Genomic DNA, 12,672 nt, shown 5'->3' with positions numbered 1-12,672 from the left:
CGTACCAATTGTCTAGGACAGGTTCCAAAAATCAGTACTGAGTTTGTCAGCAGACTTCACCCTAGCAGTAGATAAGCGAGAAGCATATGAATTTTCCATGAGAGGTTCCAAAAATCAGTCATCAATTTGTCAGCAGACTTTATCCTTAACAATAGCTAAACAAGGACCGTACCAATTTAGTAGAAGAGGTTCCAAAAATCAGTACTGAGTTTGACTTCACTCTTGGCAATAGACAAACAAAGGGCATATCAATTTTCCATGAAAAGTTCCAAAAAAGAGTCCTGAATTTGTCAGCAGACTTTAGCCTTAACAATAGATAAACAAGGAGTGTACTAATTTTCTAGGAGAGGTTCCAAAAATCAGTACTGAGTTTGACTTCACCCTTAGCAATAGACAAACAAGGAGGGTATCAAGTTTCCACGAGAGGTTTCAAAAATCAGTCCTGTGTTTATCACCAGACTTTACTCCTAAAAATAGATAAACAAGGAGTGTGTCAATTTTCCACGAGAGGCTCCAAAAATCAGTCCTGAGTTTGTCAGCAGACTTTACCCTTAACAATAGATAAACAAGGAGCGTACCAATTTTCTAGGAGGGGTTTCAAAAATCAGTCCTGTGTTTATCACCAGACTTTACTCCTAAAAATAGATAAACAAGGAGTGTGTCAATTTTCCATGAGAAGTTCCAAAAATCAGTCCTGAGTTTGTCAGCAGATTTTACCCTTGACAATAGATAAACAAGGAGCGTACCAATTTTCTAGGAGAGGTTCCAAAAATCAGTACTGAGTTTGACTTCACCCTTAGCAATAGACAAACAAGGAGCGTATCAATTTTCCATAAGCGGTTTCAAAAATCAGTCCTGAGTTTGCCAGCAGACTTCACGCTAGCAGTAGATAAACAAGGAGCGTGTAAATTTTTCACGAGAGGCACCAAAAATCAGTCCTCAGTTTAACTTCACCCTTAGCAATGATTTAGAGGGTTAAGATCACATAATCGCGATAGGCAGAGCGAGAGTACCAGTTGCTTCGCAACCAGTTGCTCTTGGTAAAGGGTGGTAGCCTTTCGTCGGGGTGGCGTACTCATCCTCGAAGAATCCCTCTCTTGTTCTTCCACCCCTTCGGGTGGCCAAGTATAACCACTGGAACGGTGTTCAGACACCACGAACGACCGTGGAGCCGAGTCTTATCTTCCTGGAGATCTCACCCTCTGCAACGAGATCCTCGTGGGGGGAAATCGCCACGCCTCCTGTGTCTATATAAGCTGCTACTCCGATGTGGAAACCTCACTTGCACCCCGGCCACGGCCAGGATAAGGTACACGACATCCACGGGAACGATCCTTCTCGCCTCGAGCCGGAACTCTCAGCAAGGATCAATCGTTTACAAGCAGCACTATCCGAACGAAGTCATGAAGTTCTGTTTGTTGTGGTTGTTCTTCTTGCTGGTGGTCCTCGCTGATGGGACCCTTGGTAGCCCCTATATCGACGATGGTAAGTTCATTCAGGCTTTTTGTTACGTGTGAGTGTTTAGGTGCTCGTGAAACGTGATTTGTGGGAATTAAGGGAGAGTGAGATTATGAAGAGGTATTGAAAGGGGGATGGTTTATTGAGGATGTTGGAGACTTTAGTGCTTTTTCTTGTTTGAGGAAGATGTTAGATTAGGATTCAAGTTTGATCTGATTTTAACAGAGTAGCGGTATGTGTTTTAACCTGTCGACTACTTTGCAATGTGAAATATTCAGTCTTCGTATTTTATTGAGTATTTCATTGATATATCTTCTACATACTATGAACATGTTAAATTTTATGTTAATATACATGTTACTGTATATTGAATATACTTCATACTATAGAACATATTAAATTTTATTGAACACATGTGATTTGCAAATTTTATAGTTGAAATTATAAAAAATATTTCTTGTTTTTTGCAACAAGTTATATTTGTTATATAGCTTCTAATTTAAAGTTTGCTTCAAGGATTGTTGTAAAAACACGAATATTTCAACCCCTTGTTAACTTCTCATTTCAATTTTAACAATTTTAATATTGGAATATTTAATAGAATTTTATACCGACCTAACAAGTATTAATGCGTGAATAGTAAATATGTTGAATACAATTGCTGCGTGATTAGAGAAGATAAAGACAGTAAATATTCGACGTCTGCGAATCCCTTGGGTCTGAATTTTCGTTCACTTCGTATAGGTCGATTGATTGATGTTTTGGCGATGAAAATGACGACAGCGAGCGAAGACCGAATGTAAACAAGTCAGCATCAAATCGGTGGGGCAATCCTAATGCAAGAATACAAATTTTTTATTTTTGATTCTTTTCTTATGAAACTTTTCCCAACATATTTGTGACATTTTCCTGATTGAAATGAGACCAAACACGACGTAATTTGGGACACTTACCTGTAATTCCAAGTTTCGCTTATATCGAATCACTCTAATAAATTATTATAAATGTGTTTCGAATTATGTCGTGTTTGGTATCATTTTAATCGGGAAAATGTCATGAATATTTTGATAAAAATTGTATGAAATACGGACTGAAAATAGAGGTTTGCAACGTATTAGTATTGAAGATAATAGAACAGACATTTGATCTTTGCCGCCTGTCACGATAACAGTGTCTTCCTTTTTCATTTGCTATTTGCCTCTTCGTTGGGAACATTTGTGGTTAATTAAACTCGTAGATGTAGTACAAATTTTATCGTGTTTGATATCAGTTTTATAAGGAAAATGTCACTAATAAACATATGTTTTCACCCCAGTGGTGGACTAACTTTTTTGCACATATCGTACAGGTAATTTTCGCAGATATCGAATGTTTATTGTATATGGATGGTTGAATGGGAGCAGACAATATCGTAGTGTATTTTTAGACACGTGTTCGATTTTCCATTCTTATTTGACGGTTTTCATATTGAAACCGATGAACGCATTTAGCCGGCGTATTTCGAACCTATTGGGTAATCGAGTAGCCTTAATCGTGTTAAAATGAATTAATTCGTATGGAGTGATATGATCATAATCATCGTTTTGCATTAATTGTACTTCACTGCAGACATTAAACTGATCAGTCCAATTTTGGTTTGAATATATGTGACGTATGATTAAATCTGCATATTCATACATATCAAATTTTTTTTAATATTTAGTAAATGTTAACTTTCTTAAATGCTTTACATGTAAATGTAAACTTATTTAGTAAACGTTTTACATTTGGAAAATGTACTTTTTATTTAGTTAAATATTGTTGTGAATAAAGTGGAAGCAAAAATACTAAAGAATACAGAAGTGACAGTGAAAATTACTTGACTTAGTAAAAGTATTTTAAAATTATAATGAATGATGAAAATAGTTAATATAAATACTTTAAAATAAAAATGAAAGCATTTAATATAAGCACTTTGAAATAAAAATACAAAAACTTAAAATAAAAAGGGGAGTATTTAATATCATATCTTAAAATTAAGAATAATAATATTTGATATAAATACTTGAAAATAAAAATAAAAATACTTGATATAAATACTTCAAAATAAAAATGGAAATGTATAATACAAGTACTTTGCAATAAAATTTAAAATAAACGAAGATACTTTGTAAGTAAACATTAAACACGTCGGACAATAAAAAATTAAGAAATAAAACTACATTACAAATTTATTCAGAACATGTTTATTTTCTAATTTTATTTTTTAATAATAGAAAATGAAATCATTCTTTTTAATACAGTCTACACAAATTATACTCATACGTATACTTACCACGTACGTTTAAAACATATCTGAAGCTAAATCATTAAAATTTTAACATTTTACATCTGTAATAAGTGAAGTGTTTCGTTTAGAATTTACGGTCACGATTTATATAATTAAAGGAAACGAAATCTTGTATATTATTCTAAACACGAGTCACCCCGTGTGCAGATTAAAATGTTGCCCGCAACAGCGGAAATAAATTTGCGTCTCATGGCACACTACATATAATTGCAATTGTGTATACAACAAATTGTTCCAGTTTTTAATTTAAGATTTTCATTTGTTACCTCGTATGATTAAAATTATTTTATTTCTGTTCGAATTCTTTTCACATTTTTTTTTAATTCACGACGCTGGTCAACGTGTTAATATTTTGAACGCCGTGTTACATTCATCGTAAATCTCAACGAGTAATCATTTTATTTCAAGTATTTTTACGATATTTATTTTTTTTTTTGTTATCCATACATGTTTTCTGATATTTAATACAATTATTCGTCATCTTTTGCATGATGATCCCAGTCAAATATAATTAGTCAAAAATAATACTAATAAATAATTCTAATAAGAAAATGATAATAAACAAACGTATTCATTAATGAAATTTAATATAAGCTTGCTACGTTTTAAACAAGCACCCTAACAATTAATTGCAAAACAAGTAATTACAACAAATAAGAAATGTGTTCAATAATTTTAATTACAAAATCTGCTATTGAATGTTAGACAAGTATGTATCAAATAAAATACCAAAATTAAGTCGTTATACATGATTAACATAACTAGCTTCACCAAAATTTTATCAAACAAAGTACATTTCCCAATTCCCACATTTCCCAATTCCTACATTTCCCAATTCCTACATTTCCCAATTCCTACATTTCCCAATTCCCACATTTCCCAATTCCTACATTTCCCAATTCCTACATTTCCCAATTCCCACATTTCCCAATTCCCACATTTCCCAATTCCCATATTTCCCAATTTCCATATTTTCCAATTCCCATATATTCCAATCCCTAAATTTCATAATTCTTAAATTTCCCAATTCCCACATTTCCCAATTCCTAAATGTTCCAATGCCCAAATTTCCCAATTCACACACTTCTCAATTCCCACATTTCCCAGTTCCCACATTTCCCTATTCCCACATTTCCCAATTCCCATATTTTCCAATTCCCATATATTCCAATCCCTAAATTTCATAATTCTTAAATTTCCCAATTTCTAAATTTCCCAATTCCCACATTTCTAAATTTTCATACTTCCTAATTCCCATATTTCCCAATTCCCATATTTCCCAATTCCTACATTTCCCAATTCCTACATTTCCCAATTCCTACATTTCCCATTTCCTAAATTTCCCAATTTCCACATTTCCCAATTCCTAAATTTCCCATTTCTTAACTCCTTCCCGTGCCATTTATTTGTCAGATGCATCAGTCAAGACTAACTATTCAGGGCTATAATTATAATTAAAACAAACAAAGAAAATTAAAATATTGTAACTATTTTATGTTCAGGGATCCTTGATAATGCAACTTATAGTTGAACCTAAATTTCAAGTTATAGAGTATTCAAAATTTAAGTAACATTTGCACATTTGAACTGTAAGTGCGTCACGAGTTCTCACGTGTTCTCGCCAACGCACGGGAACAGGTTAATTACATACAGTTTCTCAGAAGAAAGGTAAACTTTATAATTGTACACGGTTCTTTAAAACGAAGAGAAATTTCCTTATTCTACGTTTATAGAGGTCGCAAGGATATTGAAACATTGGTAAAATCCCTGGGGCGAAATGTCAGCCAGTCGTAACGAGAAACAGAGGGAAAAAGTGGTACGTTAGATTACCTTAATCCCGGTGGTGGTTGATGAGAATAACAACGCCGAAGAAAATGCGGGAAGTCAGATAACGAATTATCGTGGCGTGCTAGTTTTGACCCATGTAGAATCTGTGCGGGTAGAATTCTGCGGAGATTATTCCTAGCCAATTAATCTCGTATGGCAGATGTATGGTCATTTTGACCCAGTTACGAAGACGAAGTGCGTAAAATACGAAAGACTTCTTTGCAAATCTTGTGCTATCTTTCAGTGGTTAATTGTAATAGACTTTATTTTCATGTGTATGTGCTTGTATGAATGTACGTATGTTAGTACTTTTTATGATTTTGAAATATGTCATTGTCTTAGGTATTTTGACTGAAATTGTGAACAGTTATTGTGAAATAGATTTATTTGAAGATTTTTGCGAATGCTTTGAGAAGGTTACAAGATTGTGTCTTGAGAAAAATTATTAGGGATGTTGATTTTGTGTATTTCAAGATCTGTGAGATTGAAGTGTAATCTGTTTGATACAATTTCGAAGTTTTTCAATTCACAAATTTTTCAATTGATGAATTCCCAAATTCGTAAAATTACAAATCTTCAAATTTCTCAATTCCCAAATTTCTCCATTTTTAAATTTCACTATTCCAAAATTTCTAGATTTCCAAATTTCCCAATTTCTAAATTTTGCAATTCCCAAATGTATCGATTTCCACATTTTCCAATTCCCAAGTTTCAGAATTCCTATATTTTCCAATTCCCATATTTCCCAATTCCCACATTTCCCAATTCCCATATTTCCCAATTCCCACATTTCCCAATTCCCAAATGTTCCAAATCTAAAGTTCCCAATTGCTAAGTTTTCCAAATTCCTAAATTTCCCAATTTTCACATTTCTCAATTCCCACATTTCCCAATTCTCACATTCTCTAATTCTCACATTTCCTAATCCCTAAATTTCCCAATTCACAAATGTTCCATTTCCTAAATTTCTCAATTCCCAAACCTTCCACTTCCTAAATTTCCCAATTTCCAAATCTTTCAATTCTTAAATTCCCCAATACCTAAATTCCTAAATTCCCAAATTTTCCTATTCCCACATTTCTAAATTTCTAAATCTCTAAATTCTTAAATTTCCCACTTCTCAAATTGCAATCTCTTTAATTCTAAATTGCCAAATTTGCAACTTCTCTGAGCGATAAGGCATATCACCACCTACTTTCTCAACTAACATAATAAACTAATCAATTTATATTAATAAATATATATATTCTTGATGTTACAGAGGAAGACTCGTTACAAGTCGCAGATTCCGATTATACAGATAACGCATTAGAAAATTTGATGCGAGCTGCTCAACAGAAGTGAGTATTTATTATTTTCTTATATCAATCATATTCATCTTCATCTTCCCCAAAAATTTATTATTAATTTTATTTATTTTTAAACAAATTTTTTTATTGTTTGCACTAGTAGAATCTACAGTATATTACAATAATGAAATGAAATCATAATAATAATAATAGTATATTATGTTAAACGACAGAAAGATGTATTCAAACACGGTCTGACAGTCAATCTACATATTTTTAGACATCCACTACTCGTTTCTTGTAGACTTTCCTACGCTAATTACCAATCTTAAATCGTTTTATTTCATCGATCTTTTAGTATTTAACCTGATTTTATTACACAATTATAACAGATTAACTACAACAATTAATCAACAATAACTTTTTGAAATTTTATTCAACTCTGAATTTTTCCTAAATTTTTTTAACACTAAACCTATCGATATATAATGTGTACTTAATTTGAAATTAAAAATGAAGTTAAAAAATAAATAAACAAACGATGAAACATAAATTAGTACACACATTTGTTCTTTACCTTGATGAAAATCAATGCTGATTTCAAAGAATGTACTTTAACAAAATGTGTACCTTATAAAAAGAAACTTGTGGACCGGTCATTTGTCCAGTTTGGTAGTTTTAGTGTTAAACACATCGATACCAATTTTTAATACATCGTGATTTTCTTAGCAATTAGCAAAGATTCTGAAGAAATTGTCTTAATAAATTTTATAAGTAAAAACTTGTAAAACTTGTAAAAAGGTCATTTTACTTTTCTGGTAATTTTAGTGTTAAACAGTCTTGCTTACAAGTTTTACGAGTTTTTACTTACAAAATTTATTAAAACAATTTCTTTAGAATCTTTGCTAATTTTCATGAAGATGAAGAATCAATATTTATATTAATTCATGTTTTATCATTTGCTTACTTATTCTTCAATTTCATTTTTAATTTCAGAGTAAGTATGTATTGCACACTGGTAGATTTACTGTTAATAAACTCTCGGGTCAGATTCGACCCAAGTTATAATTAATTTTATGCTAATATTTCTCTCAAAGTTCAAGGAGCTTCAGCAATCTTATCTCTTATAGCAGCTACTCTTTTATCTTGATGCCATTATTCTGGCACGTGACATAACCTAACTTTATTTACGTTTTATCGTTCTCTTCCTGGTTGAATTCAACCCACCTTGGTATTCTTTTTTTATCGTCTAAATTTATCGTCCAATTTATTCAGTTATTAAATCATGACGTGCATTGTTCTCCAATTATGAAATTTTTAATGAAATACATTGTGTGCGAGCTTCACAGGAATTTTGTTAATGAATTTGATGAAATCTTTCATACACGTTTCTTTTAACGATAATAGTGTCTATGACAATTTTAATACAAAGGAATTTATGAACATTATATTAACTTTTTTGTGTATGTTTGAAAATTGAGAAAGAAAGAGATCAAAGTGAATTTAATTCTCTCTTATGTACATTTACGTTGATGAGTAGTGGAATACACATTTGTTTATATTTGTGTATATCACATTTGTTATATGCATAATAATCACACTTTTTGAATACATATTTCTGCATTTTTAAAAAGTGATGAATATGGAAATTAGAGAATATAGAATTTTGAAGGAAATTTTATGGAAATTTATGAATAGAGAAATTTAAAAACATGAGGTTTTGAAAATGGAAGTACTGAAGACTATTCTATAGGAAGAAGAAAATTGATAGTGAAGATATAGAAATTTGGGGATATGTTTAGTGACAGTGTAGAGGTATAGGGAATACGGAAATTGGAAAATACGAAATTTTAAAGTATAACAATTTGGGGACATTGAGGTTGGAAAATATGGAGATTTGAGAATTATAGAAATTGGGGAATATGGAATTTTAGAAATTTAGAAATTGGGAAATGTAGAGATTTTAAAATTATAGACACTGGGAATATAGAATTTTAGAAATTTAGAAATTGGGAAATGTAGAGATTTCAAAATTATAGAAACTGGGGAATATAGGATTTTAGAAATTTAGAAATTTAGAAATTTAAGAATTTAGAAATTTAGATATTTAGAAATTTAGAAATTTAGAAATTTAGAAATTTAGAAATTTAGAAATTTAGAAATTTAGAAATTTAGAAATTTAGAAATTTAAGAATTTAGAAATTTAGATATTTAGAAATTTAGAAATTCAGAAATTTAGAAATTTAGAAATTTAGAAATTTAGAAATTTAGAAATTTAGAAATTTAGAAATTTAGAAATTTAGAAATTTAGAAATTTAGAAATTTAGAAATTTAGAAATTTAGAAATTTAGAAATTTAGAAATTTAGAAATTTAGAAATTTAGAAATTAGGAACTGTGGAGATTTAAGAATTATAGAAATTGGGGAATGTAGAATCTTAGAAATGTAGAAGTTGGGAAATGTAGAATTTTAGAAGTGTAGAAATTGGGAAAGGATTTGAAAATTGTAAAAGCTGGGGAATATGGAATTTTAATAATGTAGAAATTGGGGAATGTGGACATTTGAGAATTACAGAAATTGAGGAATATGGAGTTTCAAAAATTACCCAAATAATTCATAAATTTATTCAATAACAAGTAAAACACATTTCAAAATGAAGTACCCCTTCATTCACACACGAATGATTCATTCACACACAAATCTGACTTTACTACACCAAAATAGTACATCATCTTACAAATAAACATTTGACAATACATCATCTTAAATATTTGATATATTATTATTTTTCTTCCACAAAAATAATTTCTACCCTACCACCGCCATCTTGATGTCTCGATGTCTTCACAGAGCATTAGCCCGATACTCCTAATCTCGAGTAGACGTACCTCGTTGATTTACTTGTTTAGGCGAGCCTGCATAAAACGTGGCGGAAATTGTGACCATCGGCCAAAAGACTGCTGTAACAGCTCCAGTTGCAGATGCAATTTATGGGGCTCGAATTGTCGGTGCCAACGAGTGGGGTTGTTCCAGAAATGGGGCTAAACGCGTCTTCCGTTTCCTACGTTCTTCCGACGAAAATATTTCTCTCAGCACGCAACGACTCTCTTGCACGATTTAATATCATTTTTTACACTTCTTATACTTTTCTTTTGATTTCGTATTTTTTTTTTAAATTCTCAGTTTTCTTATATTCTTTTCTGTATTTTCTGTTTGTTAGTTTTGTACAAATATTTTGTACATTAATTTCTTTTTAAAACATTCTGTATATTTATTTTAAAGAAAGATTTGGTCCATTTATTTTTTTTAAATTATTCTGTATGTTAATTTCGTAAAAATATTTTGTCTATTAATTTCATAACAACATGCTGTCTATTAATTTTATAAAAACATTCTGTCTACAAATTTGGTTAAAAGCATTCTGTCTATAAATTTTGCAAAAATATTTTGTCTATGAATTTTGCAAAAATATTCTGTTCATTAATTTTGCAAAAACATACTGTGCTATCAACTTTACAAAAACATTCTGTTTATTAATTTCATAAAAGTATCTTGTTTTTTAATTTCATAAAAATATTTTATCTATTAATTTCACAAAAACATTCTGTCTACAAATTTTGTTAAAAGCATTCTGTCTATGAATTTTGCTAAAGTATTTTGTCTATTAATTTTGCAAAAGCATTCTGTCTACGAATTTTGCCGAAAGATTTTATCTATGACTTCCGTAAAAATCTGTACACAAAACGATTAGACATAAGCATATTTCATTTGTAAACATGCGAAGTTTGAGTGAGAAGTTTGCAAAACTCAGTGCATCCGAATGTGTATTGAAGCATGAATTTTTACCTGAATTATTATTATTTAACTGAAATAATTTGCATCAAGGACCACGAGTATCCTCAATCTACCTCCCTCATAACATTCAAGTTTGCATTTTGTTTAACCTCTTAATTCAAACTTCTGTCAATTACTTCTCGATTGCTAACAACCGAATACTTCGAGGCCTTGTACGATCTGTTATCCGTGAACAGAGAAACCCCATCGGTGATGAATAAAATCGAAACAGAACGCTAGTTACCTTTTTCGATGTTCGCTTTATTTTTTATAAGAAACACCAGCCGCGAAAGCGACAAGCAGACACAAAGCGGTCTAAAGAACCTAATTCTTCGAGTATAAATAATAATGTAAGTTCGAACAGCGCAACGATAAAGTATAAATGAAAGAGTGTTTCTAATTCGAAGTCCTTCGTTTTGTTCAGCTGCTCAGCGATTATTTTAGCGATAAACTTTGTAACAGATTCGTTTATTCTCCACGGAATTTCGTTCGAAACGTTTGGTAAACGGGAATCGCGTCTGTCGTGGATTTATTCGTCAGGGATAAATTGTATAAAATTTAGGATAGAAAGGGACAGTTTAGTCGTATGAAAATCCGTCGACCAGACTCGATTCTCGCTTTAGTGATTTCGGGTCGTCATCCTCTTCGATCGAGCGACAATTGAAGACATTTTTTGGACATACTGTCTCCTGATTGGTGTTTCTCCTAGCCACTTTTTTCCCAATCAGACGTCGGTGTTTCCACTTGATCGCGGTCGAAGATGATCACGATTTATTTCGTAGAATTATTGAAATTTACCAAATGGAGCGGAGACACGCGGTCTCGGATATCGGGAAAACTCCTATTCAATTTTCGACGTACCTAAGTGTATGCATTCCGATTATAAATGAAAAAAAAATACAATAATGAGTGTTATCGTAACGTATTGGACAGGTGGATGTACATGTATGTACCGATATATTATATGGAAATATAATATATATTATATATGTGACAAGTAATTTTCTCGACCATGTTCTTTTATTATTTTGTGTGATTCTTTTTCTTGTGCGTACAAAGTTTTTTTTTTGTGTTTAACTTATGCTAATACTGACACTAAATTGATTTAAAATTCATTTTTTCAATGGTACATAAATATTTATTTTTATACGTTTTCTTTTAATTATTTTATAATGTATTTTATAGTTTTGATAGAGCTTTTTGTGGTGATAGTATCTGGAAGAGTGAAGCTTTTGAAGATACGAACAGGTAAGTTTAATATTCTTCTCTTATTCTGAATGTTGTGCCAATATGAATTTGGGATTTGAATGATCAGTTAGATGGTCATCGAACGACCATCTATAATCTGCTTAATACTCCCAAAAAAATTCTCCAAAATTGCACCAATCAATAAACAGCGATACCAATCGACACATACCAAGTACAAGCAACGAATTCCCATAAATACACTATAGAAAAATCGCACAACTCTCCGAACAGCGATATCAACGTGAGGAAACAAGATTTGACCGGTCACGAATGGAAACTCGAGCAGAACACGACACAGGAGTTTGGTTTAAATCTGCCTGCGACCTTTCAGGACGACCCGACGATGGTACCGTGTTGAATCGACTGGGTCGAGTAACTGGATCGTGACGTTTCACTTCTATCGCGATGTGTATACTTACACAGGACACCATATCGGTTAGGATCCGTGTCCTCGAAACGAGGAAGTCGAATTGCGATCGAACGAAGATGTATCAGGCAGATCTCGATCTGGCCACGCTGGAAGAAGGTTAAACGAGTTAACCTCGAGGAGTCTGTGGTCGAGTCGGGGTCGTAAATAATTTACAAGCCCATCGAATTAGGACCACTACAAATTTTCAGCTTCCATGTTCAATCCCATGCTTCGTTCACGTCTTCCATGAAATTATAATCCCTATATTTATTTATTAGC

At 31.8% G+C, this 12,672-nt stretch overlaps 1 protein-coding gene across 2 annotated transcripts; it reads left to right on the top strand.

Annotated features, from left to right (window-relative positions):
- The first annotated feature begins 932 nt into the window (after positions 1-932).
- On the top strand, positions 933-11,725 carry LOC100875781 (xibalbin-1). Of its 2 annotated transcripts, none has more exons than XM_003700786.3 (3): positions 933-1,485; positions 6,876-6,954; positions 9,812-11,725. In XM_003700786.3, the coding sequence occupies exons 1-3, from the start codon at positions 1,404-1,406 to the stop codon at positions 9,945-9,947; spliced, it is 297 nt and encodes a 98-aa protein (XP_003700834.1). In that variant the 5' UTR covers positions 933-1,403; the 3' UTR covers positions 9,948-11,725. The 2 variants fall into 2 exon arrangements, with proteins under 2 accessions (XP_003700834.1, XP_003700835.1); XM_003700787.3 differs by having other exon boundaries at positions 955-1,485; positions 9,785-11,725.
- Positions 11,726-12,672: the final 947 nt, after the last annotated feature.

The sequence above is a fragment of the Megachile rotundata genome, chromosome 12 (genome assembly GCF_050947335.1).
Source record: "Megachile rotundata isolate GNS110a chromosome 12, iyMegRotu1, whole genome shotgun sequence".
NCBI classification, from domain to species: Eukaryota; Metazoa; Arthropoda; class Insecta; order Hymenoptera; family Megachilidae; genus Megachile; species Megachile rotundata.
Note: the sequence above shows the minus strand (reverse complement) of the source record. Positions and strands in the feature narration are given on the sequence as shown.